The 22,651-nt window shown below is 39.3% G+C and overlaps 1 protein-coding gene across 1 annotated transcript in view; it reads right to left on the bottom strand.

The window, feature by feature from the left end:
- Positions 1–22,651, bottom strand: part of LOC121893956 (MAM domain-containing glycosylphosphatidylinositol anchor protein 1) — a 188,789-nt gene that overhangs the window by 20,940 nt on the left and 145,198 nt on the right. Inside the window, exons 10-16 of the mRNA XM_042406220.1 lie at positions 20,747–21,013; positions 20,420–20,568; positions 11,387–11,567; positions 11,223–11,246; positions 8,363–8,515; positions 7,875–8,036; positions 1,556–1,686 (exon numbers count right to left, since the gene is read on the bottom strand). Coding sequence (XP_042262154.1) covers positions 1,556–1,686; positions 7,875–8,036; positions 8,363–8,515; positions 11,223–11,246; positions 11,387–11,567; positions 20,420–20,568; positions 20,747–21,013 — 1,067 coding nt within the window. The remainder of the gene's footprint in view (positions 1–1,555; positions 1,687–7,874; positions 8,037–8,362; positions 8,516–11,222; positions 11,247–11,386; positions 11,568–20,419; positions 20,569–20,746; positions 21,014–22,651) is intronic.

Genomic DNA, 22,651 nt, shown 5'->3' with positions numbered 1-22,651 from the left:
ATAGTTTTTAAGTAAGTAAATATCATTATACTGTAGCAGCAAATCAAATATGACAATCTGTGAATTGTCATTTTTGTATTTATATGGCAACATTTTTTTTTATTGTGTATTGGTCACATCTGGCGGATACCCATTCAATGTCAATATGTAAGTATCTGTGCTGATACCAAAACTGTGCCTCACTAACTTATTATTTTTTTATTTTCTATTTAGAGGTCATGGCAGTGAGTAGGTCCATATGCATGCTATTTGGATCTTTTAAATCAGTGTGAAACCTTGTTCTCCACCCTGAGATCAGCACATTCTTGATTAAGCGAATAATCCTCTGGTTACTGTGTGGATAGACTTGCTGCTGACATTCAGCAGAAAATGAGCTGAATGTTCACTCAAAGGCCCTCATTTATCAATACTCCCCTCAGTACTAAAATGTCAAAATGCTGCACCCACATTTATTTAATAAATGGGAAAAAAAAGCTCACCAGTCTCTCATTTAAAAGCTTGGGGTTAATTTGTATTTAGCATATTTTTCATTGCCTTCATTAGTACTACTTTTTGCACAAACTTGTGTGGCTTGATAAATAATAACTATAATAATATACTATATTGATTCCAGTGGGCAAACTGAGACTGTGATCAGTTCAGGTTCTGGCAGGGGTACTAACAAGGCAAATGTTTGCCAACAGAGAGCTTGAGTTCAGGTTCTAGTTTGTTTAGAAGACTTTGCATAACCTTTTCACCATGACCTTTATTAATAGCTGCTTATATTTTTTCTCCTGCAAGGAAGATATAAGAGATTTTGATTATGTGTTAATTCTGGCATAACTGTGACATACTATGACTTTTTCTTTTTCTCTTTGGAGCTTCAACGTATCACTGTGGAGAATTTCCTGTGAAAAATCTATCAGATTCCAGGAAAAGTTTGAAGCCCAATTCTTTGTGGAATTCCCTTGATTCCTAAAAGCCGCCAGAGTATATAATATCCCCCTGTTCTATCTAGGCTGCAGTGGAGGCCTTCCTCTTGGGAAAGACACAGAAGTGAGGAGCTCTGCGGCAGAGGAAATCTCTCAGAGACGAGAGAGAAGACAAAAAAAAAGGAGTGCAGTGAAAATAAAAGCATATAATTCTTTTTTTATTCTTAGGGCAAACCGAAGCAGACCTGACAATGATGTTGGCACTGGGTAGAAATTAACCCTCAAGGGACAAGCACAAGGAGCTGATTTCAATTCAGAGATTGTGTTCGTTTAACATAGAGCAACCAGTTCATAGCACACCACACTTTTGGCTGTCAACAGATGACCTAATCATACCTTTAGGTCAGGTAATGTTTCTGCATTCAACACACCTCAGCTGCTTAGTGTGGGACTGCAGGGGCAGCGAGAGGGTCACTGCTGTCTCTAAGAAACACAAACTCCTAAGTTGCATCATCTGGTCTGTTGTATGTATGTTTTTCTTTAAACACACCAATTTTCCTAAAACATTACAAGCTGTCTTCATTGTTGTATTGCTGATTTTTCTCTAATCATGTTGGGGAGAGAAGGGATCACCAAGCCCTTACCTGGAAGGGTCCACTGGGGCTGATGTCAAAGAACGCTTTCTTCCAGTCCGGGCCCTGATGACCAGACTTCGACCACACCACTGAGTCCACAGAGGCAATGCTTCTCACTCTCAGAAGCACATTAAGAATGCCTGTGAAAAAGCATGCAAACGTGCATACACATGCAGACACACACACACACACATACACAGACATGAACATTAGAAAATGTCAATGAACTATCAAAGACTGAATTATTTTAATCTGCGAAGATTATTGTAGTGTACAAAGGCAAAACATCTTAAACATACCAACCCACATATAATGACTTATTTTCACCAACATAATAATATATAATATAATTGGCCTAACAATTGTAATGTGTGTAAACCATTTTACCAACCACATTAAGATAAGTGACTACCATATGTTGTGGATATTTTGAGCGATGGTCAGCACCTCAGTGGAGAAAAGTGCACATGAGCCTTTGATGTCTTAAAGCTGAAAATGTTTATTGAAGCACTTGATCAAGGAGAACTGAAATAGCGAACATCAAAGTCATCTGCAACTTGGATGCTGTCTCTTTCCGTTCTGCCTCCTGAGGGTCTGACCCTTAGTCTTTAACCTCAGCAGAACAGCCTACAATATGAAAAATTAGTCTAATTGGTTCACTAGTCTCTAAACAAGGAACTGCATTTTACCTGTGTCAGTTCAGGTCACGTTTCATGGAACTTCAGGTCACTGTCAGCACATTCTGGTTTGAATGTCTGATTGTGTCAATAGAATCTACGCATTCACGTATCTGTGTTGTCTAGGAAAACCTCCTCCGACCTTGGTGACCATGGCAATGCTGATTTACCCTTTATCAGAGAGGTTTCTGCTTTCCCCAAAACATCACAGACAGCTGGAGTCTCAAGGAGAGGAGAGAATGTCTCCTCCCTGCATAAGATTTACAGTGTGACCTCAAGGCCCAGGCTTGACCCAATGTAATCCAATTTGTAACCCCTAAAGATGGAAAATTCCATAACACCATATACACAAACAAAAATGATTGTTTGAAAGGAGTAAGCTCTGCTCTGACTGACTGACACAATCACAAAATATCTAGCGGCTTTCTGGAAGGATTTTCTCCACAAAATCCAGGGGTGCGCACTGCTAGACTTCTGTTTGAGCACCACATACTTCAAATTGCCCTCATTTCTATTGGTAAAACATATGCTATGGGCTCACCTAATTTATACATACGGGAAGTGGAAAGACATGCATTGGATACTGTATGTGCAATAGAGGGAAACTCCAATGTCAAATATTTTATGTGAATGAAAATTAAAATGTGTGAAACCTGACGGATGAGTGGTGATATGTCTTGAACTCCACAGATACAGTCCAGCGTATAGTTTTATTTCACTCTGACATAGCAGTGGAGCAAATGCACAGCAGTAAGGAGAGAGAGAGAAAGTCAGACAGAGGTGAAGGTGGAAAAAAGATGCGAGAGGTGGCTAGAAAAGAAAGATCTGATAGAAAGATTTGTTGATTAATTGACCTTTGTTAATAACTTTTGTTACTTTAATATTACAGCCATGTGATGTTTGGTTTATGTAAGGAAGGCATTTATAACGTCTGTGGAAACAAAACATAAACTCTGTTGTCCTGAGTCTAAAAAGAATGACACCATCCAAGCCAAGGAGAACTGATCCAAATAGTCTCTCTCTCTCACTCTCTCTGTCGCTCTCTCAGGTCTCGAAAGTGTGAGAGGATCATTCATCTTCTTAACGATCCCCAGCCAGCTCCTAATTGGAACATTAACCAACCACCAGTCTCTTAAACAAATACGCAAGCAGGGGGCAAAATGTCATCCATGTGCTAAATACTGCATATAAAGTGTGTGTGTGCACATACAGTGTAAGTTTGCATGTAGATTTATGCCTGTGTATGTGCACAAATGTTTATCACTCTCATGCGTGTATGTGGATCTTTGAGCTAATGTTTCTCAAGCCTTCAAATAAGCAGCAGGCTGTCAGTAATTAAGAGACGTTTGACAAGTGCAAGTGTGCTGTTTATAGGGGCAAACAGGGAAGTTAAATGACACCGTGAGTGTCTGTGTGTGATACAGAAAAAGAGGCAGGGGAAAGCAAGCGTTCCAGTCATCACTCTGATCTCTGATAGCAAGTGCAATGTTTAATTAGCCCATGACCATCTAGTAATCCTCAAATAATAGATTTGACAGCCCCAGTGTCCAATGTACATGCTTATTGGTTTAATGGAACATGACTGAAGCTAAACATAATCAATGCAAAGATGTGCTGGTGTGCTGCTGATCTAAATTGATCTGATTAGTCAAAACCAGTGGATTTCAGGCTTCTCTTTGTTGGAGTGCCCATAAAATCTTAAAGGAACTGTTTGACATTATGCTTATTCACTTTGTTGTTGAGCATTAGATGAGAAAATCGATAACATATCTGTCCATTCAATGAGAAGCTGTATGAAGCCAGCAACCGGTTAGCCTAGCTTAGCGTAAAAACTGGAGATGGCTTCTCTGCACTGTGAGGTTGCCCAGCAACCAGTGGTGCTTCCATGAAATCAAAGCACCTGGACAAGAGAAAGTCCTGCACATATAATAATCATAAAATATTTATACGTGTAAAACCACAACTTGTTGTTTTTATACTTCAGTTTTTGTGTGGATTGACCAAATGAGATAGTGAACTTTAGAGGTGCCTGTAGTTGGATTTTGTAACCTTTGGACAGAGCCTGTTCAGCCATTTCTCTGTGTTTCCATTCTTTATGCTGAGCTAAGCTAACCAGCTGCTGGCTCCAGTTTCATGTGGTACTGCTCCTCTCATCTAACTCAAAGTGTCAAACCATTTCTTTAATCAAAATTATTGCGCATGGTTCTCTAAAGCTTAGATTGTGTTCCATGCAGATACAAACATAACTCTCGTTCCACCTCCACATGTCTGAGCCTCATTGTCTCCTTCCGCACTCACCACCCATCGCCTCTCTCTCCTCCTCGCGCACGCACGGCAGAGTGAAGAAGAGAGAGGACTCTGATAAGCAGTCTATTGATTGGACTGAGGTAAAGCAGAGTCTTTTGGTGAGTGTCAGCGAGGCAGAGGAGAAGGTACAGCTCTATCAGGGCTACTTGTCTGCAGAATCACGAGCAGGGAAGACAGCATAGTCACACACACACACACACACACACTGCTTAACTAAAAAGTTTCAGTGTTTAAATAAGGTATGTGTCTTCTGTTTGTCTGCTTCTAGTGCTGTTTAGCCTCTGAGCCATAGCTACAGTATAAACTATGCACACAAAACTGAGAATTACAGTCAGTGTAAACAACAACCAAAGCATGCTATAAAGCACTGAGTAAATAACCAATTCAGGAGCATGAGAAAAAGGACAAATCTAGGCTTAGCTAAATCCTTTTTTATCAAACCTTGCTACACAATGAGCTGATCATGTTTCCCTCAAAATGAGAATCTAAATCTAAAATGTTATAAGAAGACACTTGTGTCTAGAAAAAGTATGTATCACTAAAAACAAAGATAACACTACATACAGTCTGTAAATGTCATGCTAACCCAGTGAACCTGTCAGCTTGGCACTCCATCACTCTTCCACAAAAACCTGTAAACATTCATACAAGAAACTTCAATTAAACGTCTTACTAAATAATAGCGTTATCCAAAACACTGTGCAAGAAGTAGAGCATTTAAATAACCTAAAACTCTAATTTGTCTTCTGTCACTCTGAGGTGAAATAATCCAGTGATTTCAAGTAAGCTTGCCAGTGGCACTCTGCAAACCTGAGCCACTCTAAAATACAACCCAATGCCAAACAAAACTAATTAAATGTTGTTTATTGTTGCTGCCAGCTAGCCCAAAGAGAAACGCATTAAGGTGAACAACAGAACTCATCACATGGGGGGAGGTCTTCGTTTGCAGTGCTGGCTCATTTCAAACCTAAAATCCAAACTAGTCATAGGGCATTCAACTTTCCTCACTTCGCAAGATCCTTAAAATATACTTTCCTCCTGTTTTATAACCAAATAACTTCAGGACTACAAAACACCACATACAGTAAATGCGGGGTGTGAAAGAGCAGCATTTCAATAGCATTTTTAAAAAGTGCTTTATATCACATATGCAGCCCTTTTAAAACTTTACTGACTTGCGCTTTATAAAATCGAGTGCATTAACACTAGTTACAGTACTTCAACATAAACAACTCCTCTTGCATCCTCTCACTCACTCTGAACATTAACAACATGATGGCCTCTCCTGCAGCTCTCTGTTCTGGCCTTTTCACCTCACTTTTGTGCCTCCTCATACTTGTTTGCTCACCCTTCCTTTCTTGTCACATTTCATTTTTCTCAGTTCGTCTCTTTCTCCTATCCTCTTTGCTCTCTCTCACTCTCTTCATCTACCCTCTGCGTTTTTTTTTTTTCAACACTGGCCGACCCTCCTCCTCCTCCCCTTCTCCTCACTATTTTCGTCTCATCTCTCCTCTCACTGACCCCCTCTGTCTTATCCTCATCTTGTCTCTTTTCGTCATCAAGTCACACCGTGTCTCTGTGGCAGGAGTGTGAGCTCTGCCAGGGTAAGGCAATTAAAGCAACAACAGATTGGAACAGACTCGGAGAACAACAGAGTAAATTGAGGGAGGGCTTGTAGCAGAGCTGGGCGTAACTAGTAACAGATTGTACTAATCGTAAGCAAGCGCTGTGTGACTGATGTTGCATTGTCTTGTCTCATTGCTTTGCTGGGGAACACGTACAAGACCTTTCAACAAACTGCAGAAAACACGTAAAGGGTTCAAGTCAGTGCTGCAGGATATATTAAAGATTACTCATAATGTGCTTTATAATTATATATGCAGAAATCTGTTGTAAGAGAAGATAGAGAGTATTGATAAGGAACAAAGAAAATAAGCTACTTTGCTGGTTGTATATCAAAGGTTAAATAATCTATATTCATCAAAATAATTTCAAAAGTAATAGGTAACCAGCGGTCATGTAATAGTCTTTTAATTTTGAAGCCTTAAGAAGTGTTTTTTCTTTACCACTAGAGGGTGGAAAAACTCTTGTACACACAACTTTTAGCTCTAGTTCAATCCAGCATCTCCACTTAAGCTAAATATGCAGGTTTTAGGAGATTATTTGGGGATTCTGTTGTCTTTTCTGGTCGGGCAGTGTCCTGTTGGCTTGTCTAAGATAATTTGCTTGAAAATGTCTTCCGACAGTTTTATATGGAGGTTACGGTTCTGTGCGCTTATGTGGGTAGACTTTCAAACGTGTGCAAATCTATGTCAGTGCAATAGTCTCACTAAATAATGCCACTTCTTGGCTATGGGTGAGATGGTTACATTCAACATTGTAATGTGTTTGATTTATTACAGAATACTGATTATGCATTTCACACTCTAATCAGTGCTGCAATCAACTGGGGGGAATGTGTGAAGGCAGCATATGAGAAAGGGAAACAAACCCTGGACAAAGATTCAGCCAGAAGATTCAGACAAAAACAAGGCGAAAGTGAATGATTATATTTTAACTTACAACAAGACATTTTAAAACCAAAATGCCTTGTTACTCAGTCATACAGTTATAAATGATTGAATTATTACATAGCAATAACTGGGTTCACACACACATGCATGCACAAATATTGTTCCCTTCTATACCTTGCAACATTCGTAGGAGAGAAGGGAGGTCAGACAGGGAACAAATTTTACAGTGAAGCCTGTATGCTTGGCTATGACACATAAATCAACATTGTGTACATGTGTACTTCCATGTGCATGTTTTTGCAAGTCTTACCATATGTTTTTTTCCCCATGTCTGTGCATGTGTGTGTGTGCGTGCGTGTGTGTGTGTGTGTGTGTGTGTGTGCAGGTGTGTGTGCCAGTGTGTAGGCTACAAGATGTATGCATTCTAGCTGTGTGACAGAGCATATTATGATGAACAGCTCCCTCAAATGACTGATTGTGTCTTGCCACTGCCATAAATCACACACCCAGTGGCCCCTTCAACCACCTAGCACACACACTCTGAGGCTCAAGTAGAAACATACAAACAGAACTTTTGTAACAACCTCTCCTGACACACAAGCACAGACACACACTTACAACATTGCATCTGACAAGCTCTACAAGCACGGGTCAGGCGCAGAGTTCAACTTTTGACAGAAGCCCAGAGATATAAGAACCCCAATAGAACCGAGTGTCAGCGTACTCTCTACTGTAGATCCATGTGTGCCACTGTGTTTCTATGGATGCTCTTGAGTGGTAGAAGACAATGTATGTTCATGAGCTAACTATTCTCCTCTCTACTATACTCACCAATGTGTTTGCCCTTCATGTGGTAGTAGAAGGAGACGCAGTATGGGACTCTGCCGGAGCCCTTGGGGCCCCTGATTGAGGTCACATTAAAAAGAGGGGACAGCAGACGAGCCTTGTCCCCCTGAACACGCGGCCGCGATGCTTCAATGTACATGTAGTAGCCTGAAACCAACAAGACAACATTCTTATGTCCAGACTGTGAAATGCGACCAAAAGTTAAATACCAGTATGTACTGACTGAAGTAAAAGAAGGCAGAATCTACAAAATGTAAGGTTGTATGGCCAGATAAAGAATTCACATGTACTCTATTTTAATTTTTAATTTTTTTTTTTATCACGATATCACTATATAATGTCAAGTGGCAATATGAAAATTTCAATTATTTTCACATGGTGCAGTGTACAGTTTGGTCTCTGTACTACACCACTACAAGACTGTATACACAAAACTGAACCTGTATATTAAAATAATTCCCCCGTTTCCTCACCCTCCTTGGTTCCACTGCGGTCAGTCTCTGGGCCAGTATTGGCAGATCGCTTGGGATTCTGGGTGAGGTGATTCTGTCTTGTCCAGTCAAAGACATCACTCCGGTCTTGTGAGAAACCACAGATCCGCTCATCCTCAAAACCGCACACGTGGTCTGAGGCGTATGTGTGGGAAAAACAAGAAAGTAAAACACATTAGATCAGTGACATATCAGGCAGGTGACATTACATCCACATTCATCCATAATCTCTACAATATGCACTTGAAATATGAAGATCAAACAACCAGGCAATTACTGACTAAGTGATAGGCACAATGAAGGCAGCAGTGTATATACTGTAATGTAGATTCTGCATGTTACACATTACCTGATGATTGACATGCGGAAAAATTTAAAGGCAACTATGATTAGGTCAGGTTAAAAACAAAAGATAACAAAAAAATGAAAGACATGCCATTAAAAAACTCACTTATGAAAACATTTACTGTTTGAATACACAAGATTTCTGTCAAATCAAAGTATATAGCCTGGATATATAAGAGAAAAACAGTGCAACACGATTATTAAAGGGAGAACAGTTGACCTACTGAACCCTTCTTGACACATTTCACTCAATAAAGAAAAACACACTTCTACTACTAAAAATAATTGATAAAATAAAAAATAAAGAAGAATCTTCTGTGTAGGGAGCTTCGTCTTCTCTCTAACAGGGAGACACTTTCAGCTGGCTGTAAAAGTGTAGTAAAGTATGAGAGGTGTATGGAAGGTCTGGTTATTTTTTATTAAGAAGCATCTGTAAGAAACCCTGCAAACATGTCAAGTCTGAGGGAATTTTTAAACCCGCATTGTTCAGTCTGGTTGAATTGCACTGTGGTTTGTTTTTACCCTTGGTATGATTCATTTGGGCAATCGTACTCAGGTGCAAACCAAAAACAAAAACAAAAAAGAAATACAGAGAACGTAGGGTGTTTTCACACCTATACTGTAGTTTGTTTGCTCTTGTATAAATCCTTGGATAAGTTGGCAAACCTTAGTTTTGTTTCTTTTGACACAGAAAGGACAAAAAAATCAAGCAAACCTAAAAGCATCATTAAAAGCCACATGAAAATGTCCACTCATTGGTCAGATGTTTCTGAGGCGAGAGCAAGAGCGTTAACACAGGAAGAAAGTTCCAAAGCACACGTGGTGGTCCTGATCCGGTCACAAACTAATTCTGGAGCTGTTTGTTTGTGGTGGGAACATGGTCCAACCTTGATCTGACCCAATTACAAGGCATACTCTGCAAGTTTGAGCTAAAAGGCTCCCGTAGCCTGGGGTGCTTGATTTTTTTTTCTGAGTGAAAAGCAGAAAAGTGTAGAAACTGAGCCAAGGGAAAAACAACAAGTTTACCAACTCATCCACTGATTTGGCCCACAGCAAACAAGCCATAGGTTTGAAAATGCCTTAAGAATGCAATGGATTATTGCAGAAAGCATGTTTTTCCAAAATTTTCCAAAATAATCGACCTTTTAAAAATGTGACTGCAGAGACTCATTCGTCCAGTTTAGAAGGGAGTGTGTATGTGTATGTTGTGCATGCAAGAAATTTAAATTTACAGGTCTATATTTCCCTTCTGCCTCAACTGGCTGTTAACACTTTTTAGGGGAAGCTATGATCAGATGCATTCTCCTGATAAATAATTGTATAGGATCCTTTTTATGTATTCCCATTCATACATTTTGGAGGCACATTTTGGTCTTTTGATATTCCTACAGACATAAGGAACAAAAACATACAGACCTCTAGTTATATCTTATGATTTAACTGGACAGTATCCTTGATACTGACATTTCTTGTTTAACCTGATAGAAGGGATTCTCTCTATGTTGTTGTCACCTTGATCAGCCCATCTGGAGGGCTTTGCCATTATCAGAGACTCACTAAATAAATGAAAATCAAGGCAAGTGAGTAGCAAAGGCTATCTAAAACTGTCGAAGCTGACAGATTCAGTGAAAGCTTCCTGGACACACACAGTCTGCTGCAGATGCATATGGCTCATGCTCCCCATGGGGATGGCTTGTGTGTGTTTCTTTGTTTCAGGGAGCTAATCTATTACTGTTCACACCCTGCTCCACTACATGCGCTCCTTTCAATTTGCACTGTTGTTCTCGCAGTCTGTTCCAATCTGCTGTTGTTTTAATTGCCTCATCCTGGTGGAGCCAACTGCCGCTCCTGCCAGAAAAATGCTGCATGTCTCTTAATGAAGAAAATAGACAAGATGCAATTGACTGAGAAAGAGAGAGGGATGGCAAGATAGGAGAGAGGATGAGAGGCAGGGAGAGAGCAGGAGTTAGTGCAAGAGAGTGAGGGAGATAGATGGGATTCACAGAACGGGAAAGGAGGCACAAATGTAAGATGAGATGTAACATAGTGTTTATGTAGTTTCAGCACGCGGGTTTCAAATATTAAAAAGACTTTGAACACGTACTTAGCCCACATACAATATTTTCAAAGCCTTAGACGAATCACGTCGACCTAACCAGCCTTGTGTCCTCCAATCATGGCCACTCTTTCATGACATTTAAAATGTCATGGAGCTGCTTCCAGCCATCAGATGCTTCTCACATCCTACTGTTACGCCACCCTCCTCCCTCGCAACAAGATTTAATAAAGGCCAAGGCTAAGTCATGGAAAACTTTGCCTTGACAAACTTGTGCTGACATCGCTTGCAGCGTACAAGCTAAATTAGCCTGCATCAAAATTCAACGTGCCTTCCGAAATTCACCACCCTGTCATCAATCAGGTCACAACAACAAGCTCAAGATTATGGAAAGTGGAAATGTGGAGGAGCAGAAGATGGTCGTTTAGAGAGAAGTCTCACCTGAAGGTCTTGGGTAGGTGTAGGCTGTAAGAAAATTACAGTAATATTGATTAACACTCAGATACACAGGCATCTATCATCTATGTTTTGTGTAAAGTACTTGTATGGATATAAAGGATATTGACTTCAGAAAAAGATGTTTGATGGGTTTAAATGAGACTCACGTTCTGAGTACTGGATGATACGACTGACGTAGTCCCCAGTGCTGTAGGTGGTGATGGGGGCCAGTCGGACCTCATAGGACAGAGGGATTCTCAGGTCTGATATGGTGTGAGACATCAGCACACCCTTCTCTGGATCCTTCCCCCTGAGATCTATCTGCTTCGACAGCAGGTTCTGCTTGTTCTAGATTTGTTCAGGTGAATACACACACACAGGTACAAGGAGATGCGGACATGTTAAGATGTATACTCACAAATATGCATGCGTGTGCAAAAAACAGTACATATACAGACACACAGTACACAAGAAAAATTGTTATAAAATACAACAAATCTGCTTGAGAAGCAGATATAGTAAGAGACACACGAGGAGGTGTCAATACTGCCAGGAATACTTTCCATCTTTTCCCCTTTCCTCACCTGCTGTCTCTTTCCTATCCATCCTTTGGATTTATCAGACCATCCCAACCCTCATCTTTATCCCTTTACATTGAAATGCTCTGATTTCAGGATTTTTACTGAGCAGAAGTCAACCAAGTGACAGGAAATTCACTTTCAGTAAGAACACAAAGCTCCAGCGCAACTAATATCTGGAGACCATATTGATTACTCTTACAGTATAAAACTGGTATACAGTAAACTTAGGGCTAAAGATCAAACTTAGGGTTAAAGATCAGCTCATATTTTTTTCCTGATAAAAATACTGTCAGCTCAAGTGAAATTTAAGCATGTCCTCGACCATTGATCAGAGTTCCACAGAAATGTGCTTTGTCTTGTAGTGGCAATAACCATTTATCGATGTACAGCCTATGAGTCACCATAACATCATACTATTTTACTTTTGCATATGTTTGAATGTTTCCTCACGTTTCCATTAATGGTATGTAACATTAGGTATGGGCATAAAGCCAGCTCTGGGCATATAGCCAGCCAACTTGGATTTGGATAGTATCTATCAGGGATTGCATTACGTTTTCAATCTCATCTTTTAGTGAAAACAAACCTGTCAGAAGAATAATTTGTTACAATCTCTTCTCACTAATTGCTTTGATGGTCAGCACAGGCTATATTAGCACATATTAGTACATATATTAGTACATCCAGGTACATCATGTATTTTCGTTTTATGTAAGCTGTGTTGATATCCACTACAATGTACTGCTGCCAACCGATGCCAAAACTCAATAAATGTTACTTTAATGATATCAAAGACCTATTTCTTTCACCTCTCCTTGTCCATTCATTGATGATAAAGCATTATATAACCAACTGACATTAAATCCCAAACATTCTTGATTAAATTGAATTGGGTGCACAGTCCACGTGTGACAATGAAAAATAAAAATGGTTATGAGGTTAATCCAGTCCAACTGTTCTCTTCTCATTTTTTTAAAGTTAAGTTAGACGTTTTTTTTTTTTTTTTTTTTTTGTCAGTACCATTTTTAATAGCGACATCACTGTGTTATTCCACCCACGGAGAGAAGGATCCATTAGCTGTGTATCTGCCTCTGATCCCAGCTACTTAAAGACCTGACAGTGAGCTCAATCTAATGCATTAGGTCAGCCACTCCACCATAACACCTTAGTACACCCACAGCATGCCATTATCAGGTAATGCATGCAGCAGAGGTGTGTGTATCTATGTGTGTGATGTGGGTGCACACTTGTGTGTGTATGGTAAATGTCTATAGTGCAGAGCTTTTGCATGGTGAGCAAGCTGATTGCACAAGTTTGAGCACATACTGTAATACACGAAAGACAGATTCTTTGTTGTCCGATGTGGATTTAGAATAATCTATAGGATCTACAGTATAGGTTGATTGATTTATTGAATTTACTACCTATTTCAATGTCAGTTATCCTGAAGTTTTTCATCATCTTATCAATCATCTTATCACAATCTCTTGTCTATTTAAATTTTGATGAATGAAATCTGATATGACAAGAAAAACCAAGATGTGCATGCTTGCTGTACTGCTTCTACACTGAGCCTCTACCCCAAAGTTAACAGTTTGGTGAGTCATAGAGGCACTGATGCATCCCATAACTTTCCCTATAATTGCGACAGCACTGTATGCTCTGACATTACCACACTGAAATCTGCTTTTCCTCCTGTCCTGTGACACTCAAGCTGAGGTTTGCAATTCCCCAGAGTTGTACGCTCCCCACCTAAAATTCAAACTCAACTAGGCTGAACTGATCATTTCTATTGACAAGAGCATGGTGACTCCTGCCCAGGCTGCCAAGAATTTGGTATGACTCCAATTATTGTGTGAGTGCCACATGGCAGCCACAGCCCGATCCCTGCAAGTTTGTGCTCAGCAACATACTTGGAATCAAATCCTTCCCTCCTCACCAGGCACTATGCCACTAATGGCTGTTAAATTTTTATTTTTTCTGTGCCATTCTGGTCTTTTCCATTTGACTTGATCCAACTTTTCACCCTATCTTGCCAGTCATGGGACATACTGTTGTTCTCACTTCTTGTACACCAGATATCTTTCTAAGTTGACTTAATTATTGTTTTCCCAAACATAAACCACATTTCCTCCAAATGAACAACATGTCTTTTCTTCTAGTTTACTTTCCTCTCATCTGCTTAGCTATCATTACATCTTTACCTAGAAAACTCTTTTTTTAAAGTGGTGCTTTGAGCACAAAAATATTAGAGGGCAGTAAAGGCCTTTGCACCCTGATCTTCTGTTTGCTTTTTGGATTTGGAGTGACCTAGAAATTTTAAATTAATCTACTATCATTACTCTGGTAAGAATAATCAGCAAAAACCTAAAATAATATTGTATTTGGCAGGAATTCAGAAAGAGGAGATTTAACAAAGAACTTAGGAGCAGGATGTAAAATAACAGGATACTTCCTCTTTTAATGTAAAGGCAGCAAAGAGACCTTTTGTTTAAGAGACCGTTGCAGCAAGGAAAGGTCAAAGGTTTTGATTTCACAAACAGCAATGTGTCTTGTTGAAGTTTTCATGAGTAAGGTGCTGCACCCGTACTTGTTGACTTGTTTTAAATCCTGAGTTATCAGGTAAATGTGTAGTATTCCTGCAAAATTGAGCTTTTGATCAAATAAAAATTTGCGTGGGAAGTTGTTTAGAGGTCACTGTGAATTTGTGATTTGACTTTGTTGAATCTGTGACTGAGAGGAGAAAGGAGAGACGGGGAAAGAGGAAAGAGATATTTATGAGAAAAAATAAACTGAGTAAAACATAAAGGACGTGTTGTCTGTCAGTTTCTGTGTGCCCATGCTTTTTCTCATTGTAATTATGATGGTAAGCATGAAGGCTGGTATATCACGTCACATCCATTACACAGCAGTATGGAAGCCCATAGGGTACTTTTTGAAAATAATAATGTAAATTTTAAAATGAAAATGTAATTTCACAACAGCATTATCATTTTCCACATATGTATGTGCTATCTGAGTAACAATTAAAATGAAAATGCAATAATCCGATTTGCATGTGCGTTCCATGACTATATTAAAATGAAACTGGAAAAGCTGTCTGACATTTAATTTTTAAAGTCATACCCGATGTACAAAGCATAATATTTAAATGTTAATTCAAGTTTGAAAATTAAAATGCAATATAAAAAATATACCCTCATTTTCCATTTATGCAAGCAATATTTATTATTTACATTATCATTTTAATAACGTCCCCTATGGGCTTCCATACAGCAGAGAGCCATTGGAAGAAAGCAAAATGGAGAGTGTAATAGTTCTGTATCCCAGTGTTGGATTAATTGCTGTTAATTTTCTAACTGGAGCTCCATTTTTGAAGGTTCTGAGTCACTCCTTAATTCATAGTGCTTTGCTCAGCAGTTTTTTTACTTGTTGACAAATACAGCATACTATAATAAACTTACAGTGTATCTGCAGCATAGGATATTTATTCAGTTGCCACCATAGCTGACTATATAGACTCATACATCATCATACGGTTATAATATTTTATATGGTAGCAGTCACATAGTAAAATGTATTGTGTCCTTTTAACACCCACTTACACTCACATTCATCCATATAAACATTTACACACTGCTCATACAGCATATGCATAATTATGTGGAATATAGCAGGAAAGCTATGCTCATGTAATATGCAGAGTATGAGTTAGCAGGGAGCGATGAGTTAATAATGCTGAGGAATATGAGCTTTAGAAGTAAGTGGAATGTGTTTTCTTGAGCAGACAGGGTCTGTGTACACACACACACACAGACACACACACACGCACACTTGTTTTGGTCCTTTTTGCAGTGTGTGGGAGGTAGACGACAGAAAAAAATGACTAGACTAAAAGCATGCACAAACACATACACTGTGCAGAGCCTGAAACCTACGATGGATCAATGAGGTGCTGAAGTGTGACTCAGAGGAATTCAGCTGCTCCCACTGCAGGTGAAAGTCTCTGGGTCCCTGCGTCTGTCTGTGTCTGCTTCCCTCACTATGTCAGTGGACATAATGTGTGTGTCTGCCTGTGTGTGTGTGTATGTGTGTGAGAGAAAGAGAGAACTTAAGTGACAGAGAAGGTGACGGGGGGTGAGTGAGAGAGACATACAACATGTAGAGAGAGGACCGACAGAGGGAGGCAGCCAGAGTGACAGGACTGAGTGACTGACATATTTAAAGAGGCAGAGAGGTGGTTGGTTGATAGACTGATATGGAAGTCCATCTACCTCTCGTGACATGTGTGTATATGTGTGTGTGTGTGTGTGTGTGTGTGTGTGTGTGTGTGTGACTGTGGGCCCATGTGTATGTTTGTGCTACACATACACTTTCAGGATTTTCAGCCAGACAGTGTTTTCAGCTGTGTCTCCATCAGACTGTCAACAAAGAGACAAGAAGACAAAGAATGTGTGAAAGAGGGTGAGAGAGAGGGAGCAACCATGAGATAAAAACACAGACACACAGTGATGTGAGTGTAGGAGAAATTTGGACTGACAGCGTGAGAGGAGGCAGCCTCTTCAAACACTAAGGAGTGTGAGGTTAATTTTTCTATTATCTTCTATTAATGGATCTCTTTCATAACTGATCCAGCAGTTATGATATTAGCTGTGTGTATGTGAACAAGTTGTTATTATGTGCATGCATGCACTATGTCTTTATGTATGAATATACATGTATATCTGCATATAGTGGAGTAGGTGATGTACATAAATTATTCATGTATTTGATTTAATGTATGACTCTAATTCATCATGAATACTTTTAATTTCTCATATATATGATAATGGGGACGTTTGTTTGCACGGGTGTGTTTGTGCGACTGTGTGTCTTTGCTGAGAGAAACTGGGCGTAGTTATGATCTGAAGTCAGGACAGCTGCTAGCTGCACAACTTCAGAGATACACAAAACACACACGTCCATAGCTGCGGGCGGAAGACCGATCGATAGAGAGATGAGGTGGAAAGATTGAAAGATGGGAGAAGGGAGAAAAGAAATAGGGAGGATACAATTAGGATGAAGAATACAAACTGAAGAAACAGTGAGGAATTTAGTATTCGAGGGAACACAGACACATACGTATATTTGGTTGAGTAAATTCTCTGATCTGATTGTCTCTGTAGTATATGTACAGTATATAGAATGTGTACTCAATGTGGCACATGTCGTTTGTATGTAAGGTTTAAATGTTTGTATCATTTCAGACGCACAATATTGTAACAGAAATTACTGAAGAACCTAATCTTTATTGTCATCACCAGATTAGCACTTTTATGCAGGTTTATGTAAATGAAGGGCAGCTGAAACCATGGCTAGTGTGTCTGTAAAATGATCAGATTCTGTGCTCATTTATATTTGGCCACTGGACTCTTTTTACTTTTAAAGAAGCTGTCATCTTTTTGTTTATGAGATGATACAGTACAGCTAACTGGCCTACTTTTTTGTGGCTCATTAAGGTAGTGTTTGCCTGCTGTTAATGAGATTTATATAAAAGTTACTTAAAGTTCCTCCTCCCTATATACAACCCTCTTTTGTATACGTGAACAAATCTGCAGCTGCTTTTTAGAGGAGAATTTCTACACAAATTTTAATCTAAATTTACATTTGCATGATCCTCCCTTCAACGCATATGCTTGAGAGAGGAGCAGTGCATTCATTATTAAGGTGTGACTCTGATGGCAGACAACCTGAGCTTCCAATGTCAACACAGTTAGAGAAAAGAAAGTGTCTGAAATGAGCCACAAAAGGCTCACAAAATCTCTCTTGTTGCAAAAAGGTAAAATTATCACATATTAATGATTTCTCACCAATCAAAGTGCTCGTTTAGAAACCATAGGGGTGGAGGTTGTGGTGCGAGGGAGAGGTTTATAATGACAACTTGATGAAACAAAGAGGGTCTGTCAGCTCTACACAGGGAATGTCAATTTCTACACAGGGAAACCCCCTGCTGGGAGAAGGAAACCAAATTAAGAGGTGTAAACAGGGATTTCTCAGCCTGGCAACGGGTCATAGAGCAACCCATGTACTGTCTGCCACACAGGAATAGACATACGCACATACAAATGCATTCACATATAGGCACAAAGCGCTACAAACATAAACAAACTTACATACCCACTGACACAACAACAAATTAAAGTTAAAGCAAATGAACAAAAGCAAAAAGCTTAGACCATATGCTCAGACTAGTACTGTACAGTAAATAGCACTGCTCTACATGAACTGATCTGAGTCCTCTTGTATTCCCCCTCTGTGTCTGGATGTCTCCCCCGAGACCCCCACATCATTTGGTATGTGCTAAAAAGATAGAGTGTCAAGGCGTTAAAAGGATGAGCTGGAGAAAGTGTTGCAGAAATAGATGGGTTGTGAAATTGAGATGGTATTACATTCAAATGTTCTCGTACTCTATTTAATAGTCGAGAGGGCCAGTGAGATTTTCTGTTTTTCTTTAATTTGCATCTTATTTCTCTCTTTCGCACCCTTTCATTCACTTCTGTGCTCACTCTCACACTCTGCTTTTCTTTTTTTTTATGTCTATTTTTTGTCGATCTCTAATGTGCACATAAAAACATGCAGGTAAAACCTTGAAATTAAATTTGAGTTTAACGAGATTTAAGAAGTCCTAAACTACCACTTAATGCAAGTTGTTATTTTAACACTGTCAGCATAACAACTTGCAGCAACTATTTAGCTGCGCTATTTAAGTTACCACGGTTCATCCAACATTAAATGCCATTAAGTCTGTGCTTATAACACAGCACCTCAGAGCAGGATAAAACAAAATGGAGAGAGAGAGGAGCACAAGTGGAAGTAAAGCAGTCTGAGAGATGGCAAAGAAAAGGGAAGAAATGGGAAGAAACGGGTAAAGAGATGTGTGTGAAATAAAGAGTTGTACTAGTTTTCAGAGAGCTTGGGCATGCAATCTAATGTGCATCTTAGGAAGGCCAGTGCTCATTCTGTCTCTATGAAGACTCTTACTTAATACGGTAAGCAGGCCAAGTCTTAAAGTAGGGGGGGGAATCAGCTATTCATCCGCACAAAAGCAAGCTGGCAGACCCTTCATTCCCTCTGTTTCGGTGTCATACACACACACTAATACACACCAACTCCCAGCCAGTTGTGTATAATTCACTATTATCCTTCCTGTCTTCTGACTCAAGGCCAGTAATCTATGAATAGATGGTTAAAACAAAACAAGAAGATGGCCTGAGGTTCTCTCCTATAGTGGGCAGAGGTTCCTAACTTCAGCTCAAGGACACGTCTATAATGGTATAGCTATATGAGCATGCTAAAGAAAATTATACATAATATCTCCTTGAGCATTTACTGCAGCAGTTTTCTGCATAAAATCTACCACACAGAACAGGGATTAAGGTTCAAGACGTTATTCCAATACATGTTTATTCTAAATACAAGTTTATGACTGCAAGACTAATTAAACACCTCTCACAAGGGTGGCGAAACGACGACATATCAAAGCAAGCTAAAACATGAAAATATCATTAAAAAATGTACTGTCTTAACAGTGTCAGGATTGAATTCTGGCTAAAATGAAAGTTGTTGGCAGTGATGGACTGGTCTTGTTAATTTGTGCTTAAAACATCAGAAGTAAACACATTATTGTCTGTCTGGCATTCAAAGCTAAAAGCCTGCCATGACAGTGAAGTAATTGTATGTGGAAAGTCTGAAGTGATGGTTACACAATATAATCTTGGTTCTGTGAACACAGACACAGCCCTCTAATACGTTTTTTTTTTAGAGCTGACCACTCATTTTCACATCTCATCATAGGAAAGTGGAAAATGAGAAGTGGAGAGGAAGAAAACTGAGGAATATTAAGAAACAGGTGACAATTGGATAAAAAAATGAGATATCCAAGTGAAAATGAGATGATGAACATACAAAATTTAATTTAATTTTAGACTTAATATGTGTTTTCTCCATACATTTTGTATTCACTTTCTTTTTAAATGCATCTGTCACTTAAAAAATGTGAGTTTTCAGTGAAAATTGGTGAGGAACTGAAGCTCATGAGCTTTTCAAGAGAAAAAAGAAGAGAAGCGAAGAGACTGTGGCATTGTTCATTCAGTGCAGGTCTTCATTGATTGACTGTACACGCCTGACACTCCCCAAGCTCATAAAGCCCCATGTTTACTTAGCATGCACACTTCACTACATATAGACTTGTGCGTATATGTGTTCTTGTCTACACAAATTATGAGCCTATTCAGTCAAGGTGATACCAAACTTACAAACAAAGGCAGGTGACCAAAGTTTACCTTGGTTTAAGTCAGACCGATCAATGTCAATCTCATGAGTGTTTGATAAAGTCAGCGAGTTCCTGTTTGTCAAGCCTCAAACCTCCTGATACTCTAGATCACCTGCACATATTGAAGCATGAGTAAAGCACGAGTGGGTACGCATACACGTATGCAGGTATGGGAGCGTGAGTAGAATATTTATGCCTGAACTGTCTATATGAGCTTTGAGCTAATATGTGTGTATAAGTTTGTGTGTGTGAGTCTGTGTCTGTGGATGCATGTCTTCAAGTGTACTTTTTGTGTAGAAGTGCTTTACCTTTCGGACATTAATCCAGTAGCCTATGATACGATCTGTGGCTTCAGGGTCTTTCTGTGTCCACTGCAGGTTGTAGGAATAGTTATTTGCTTTCAGAATCCGGACTGGGTTGGGTGTGTCAAAGTAGAACTCAGCATTGTAGGGTTGTGCTGTGAGACAGGGAGAAAGAGAGAGAGAGAAAGGATTTTTTTCTGAGCAAAATGTCATTGATAAATCATACGTAGGAAGATAATTGCCCCATGTTTAATATGAATATAATGTAGTGAGATCCATATATAGATAGATAGACAGTGAGAACAAATCATGGTCTAATTTCTGTCCACTTACCAGAAACATTAAATGTGCATGTTGACGTTCCTGCACTATTGCTGACTCGGCACTCATAGGAGCCGTTGTTGCTGGGTTCCAGTTTGAACTTTAGCTCCGGCGTCTCTTTCAGGTCAGGCATGGGCATACGGATTAAATCACCATTACGGAACCAACGGATGTCTGTCAAGCGTGGCGGGTTGGACCGCAAGATCGTACACCTCAGGGTCACCATCTGATAGTTTCTGGAGCGCACATCCTGAAAGACCGGGTCCAGTATAGGAGAATCTGCAAATACAACAGACAGTGACTTGACTGTTTAACTTGACATGTCCACTTTTTTCATTTTGTGTTTGTTTTACTGTAACTTTATTTAGCATTTGTCCATCTATTACAAGCCATCTCAGTTGGAGGCAACAGTTAAATGAAACGTTTTAGTATAAAAATGTAACAATCAATACATACAGTATGTGTTTTTTTTAATTTATTTTCAAGGTAAATTAAATAACTTCTCATCTAAAAAAATGTCTTGCTAAACAGTGTAATAAAGTAGTACAGTAAATCATATATTTCCATTATAGGATTCTTACTCTGCTGTGGAATTGCTAAGCCAAACACCCAGAATCTGTTTTCTACTCAGTGGTGTCAATACTTGTTCAGTACTAAACATATAAGAACCATTTTTACATCAGGTTTCTAAGTTTCAGCACATTATCCACTTTTTTACTTTAAAAATTATTATAGCTTTTCCCACATGCTCATATACACTGAACATACACAATATTAGGGACTCTTTTTGATTAAGCATAGTGATGGGGTGAATCCATGTAAAACTCATTACCCCTAATTGGTTTCCATGTTAAAATCTATTCCCCTCATAAAGGGGGAGATGGAGATAAACTGAAGCTTATGACTTAGAGATCATTTTAGGTTTTGGACTATAACTCAATGTTACTGTTTAGATTCATATTTCATATATTGAGTGGACATACATCGCCATCATCCATGTCACATTTTTCTCTGCCTAGTCATCTCTTTGTTCTCTGTAGTGTAAATTTCCTCACACAACCAGAAAACATCACTTTTGACAAACCATCTGACATGAAGAAATGATATTGCCACAAGGGATCAGGCACAATCCTATCCCTACTGCTAACCTATCCTAACCAGCTGTAATTAACCTGTCAGCAGCCATGTTTGGTTTTGTGGTTAATGACTGACTAATGACTGACTAGCTGCTGTTGCCCCGGGGTGAACGAAGACACAACACAGCCAAATTACTCTGCCGCAAATCACCAGTCAGCTAGTTCACCCCTGGCTAATCATGTCGATAATAGATGAAATGCTAATGGTGGTATTGCCATATAACGGTGATGAGATCTGGTGTTAAGTCCCCAAGAAGTGAGGCAGCATGACTACAGACTCTCATGAATCAACTTTATCAGACACAGATGTAATTATAGTCTAGTCTATGTTATACCTATAATTTAGATGAACAGGGATACAACATGAGCTACAGTTTCAACAAGTGTCAATGGAATTATGCACATTTAGTGTAGACTACCTATAATTTACAGGTGTTGCCATTTTAATTTTGGGAGACAACCAAGTTTTGTGGCCTCCACGTTTTTACATAATAAAACCCAACAACGATAATCCATAATGAGACTATCCTCCCTGAATCAGTTGTTTCAGCAAATGCCCCAAAATGACATATGTTTACGTTGAAGGGACAGAGCCCTTTAGCAGCTGTAGTAAATATGACTCCTGTCCATTGGGAGCAAAGAAGGAAGTTGGGTAATATCATAGAGAGACAAAGATGGCAGAGGGAGGTGGTCGGGGTGGAGCAATGGGACAACAAAACATTGGACTTTACATCAACGTTCTTTTAGTCATGCCTGTGATCCTAACCAAACTTTAACTATA

Source organism: Thunnus maccoyii, chromosome 1 (assembly GCF_910596095.1).
Source record: "Thunnus maccoyii chromosome 1, fThuMac1.1, whole genome shotgun sequence".
Classification (NCBI taxonomy): Eukaryota; Metazoa; Chordata; class Actinopteri; order Scombriformes; family Scombridae; genus Thunnus; species Thunnus maccoyii.
This window is presented reverse-complemented; position numbering and strand designations above follow the sequence as displayed.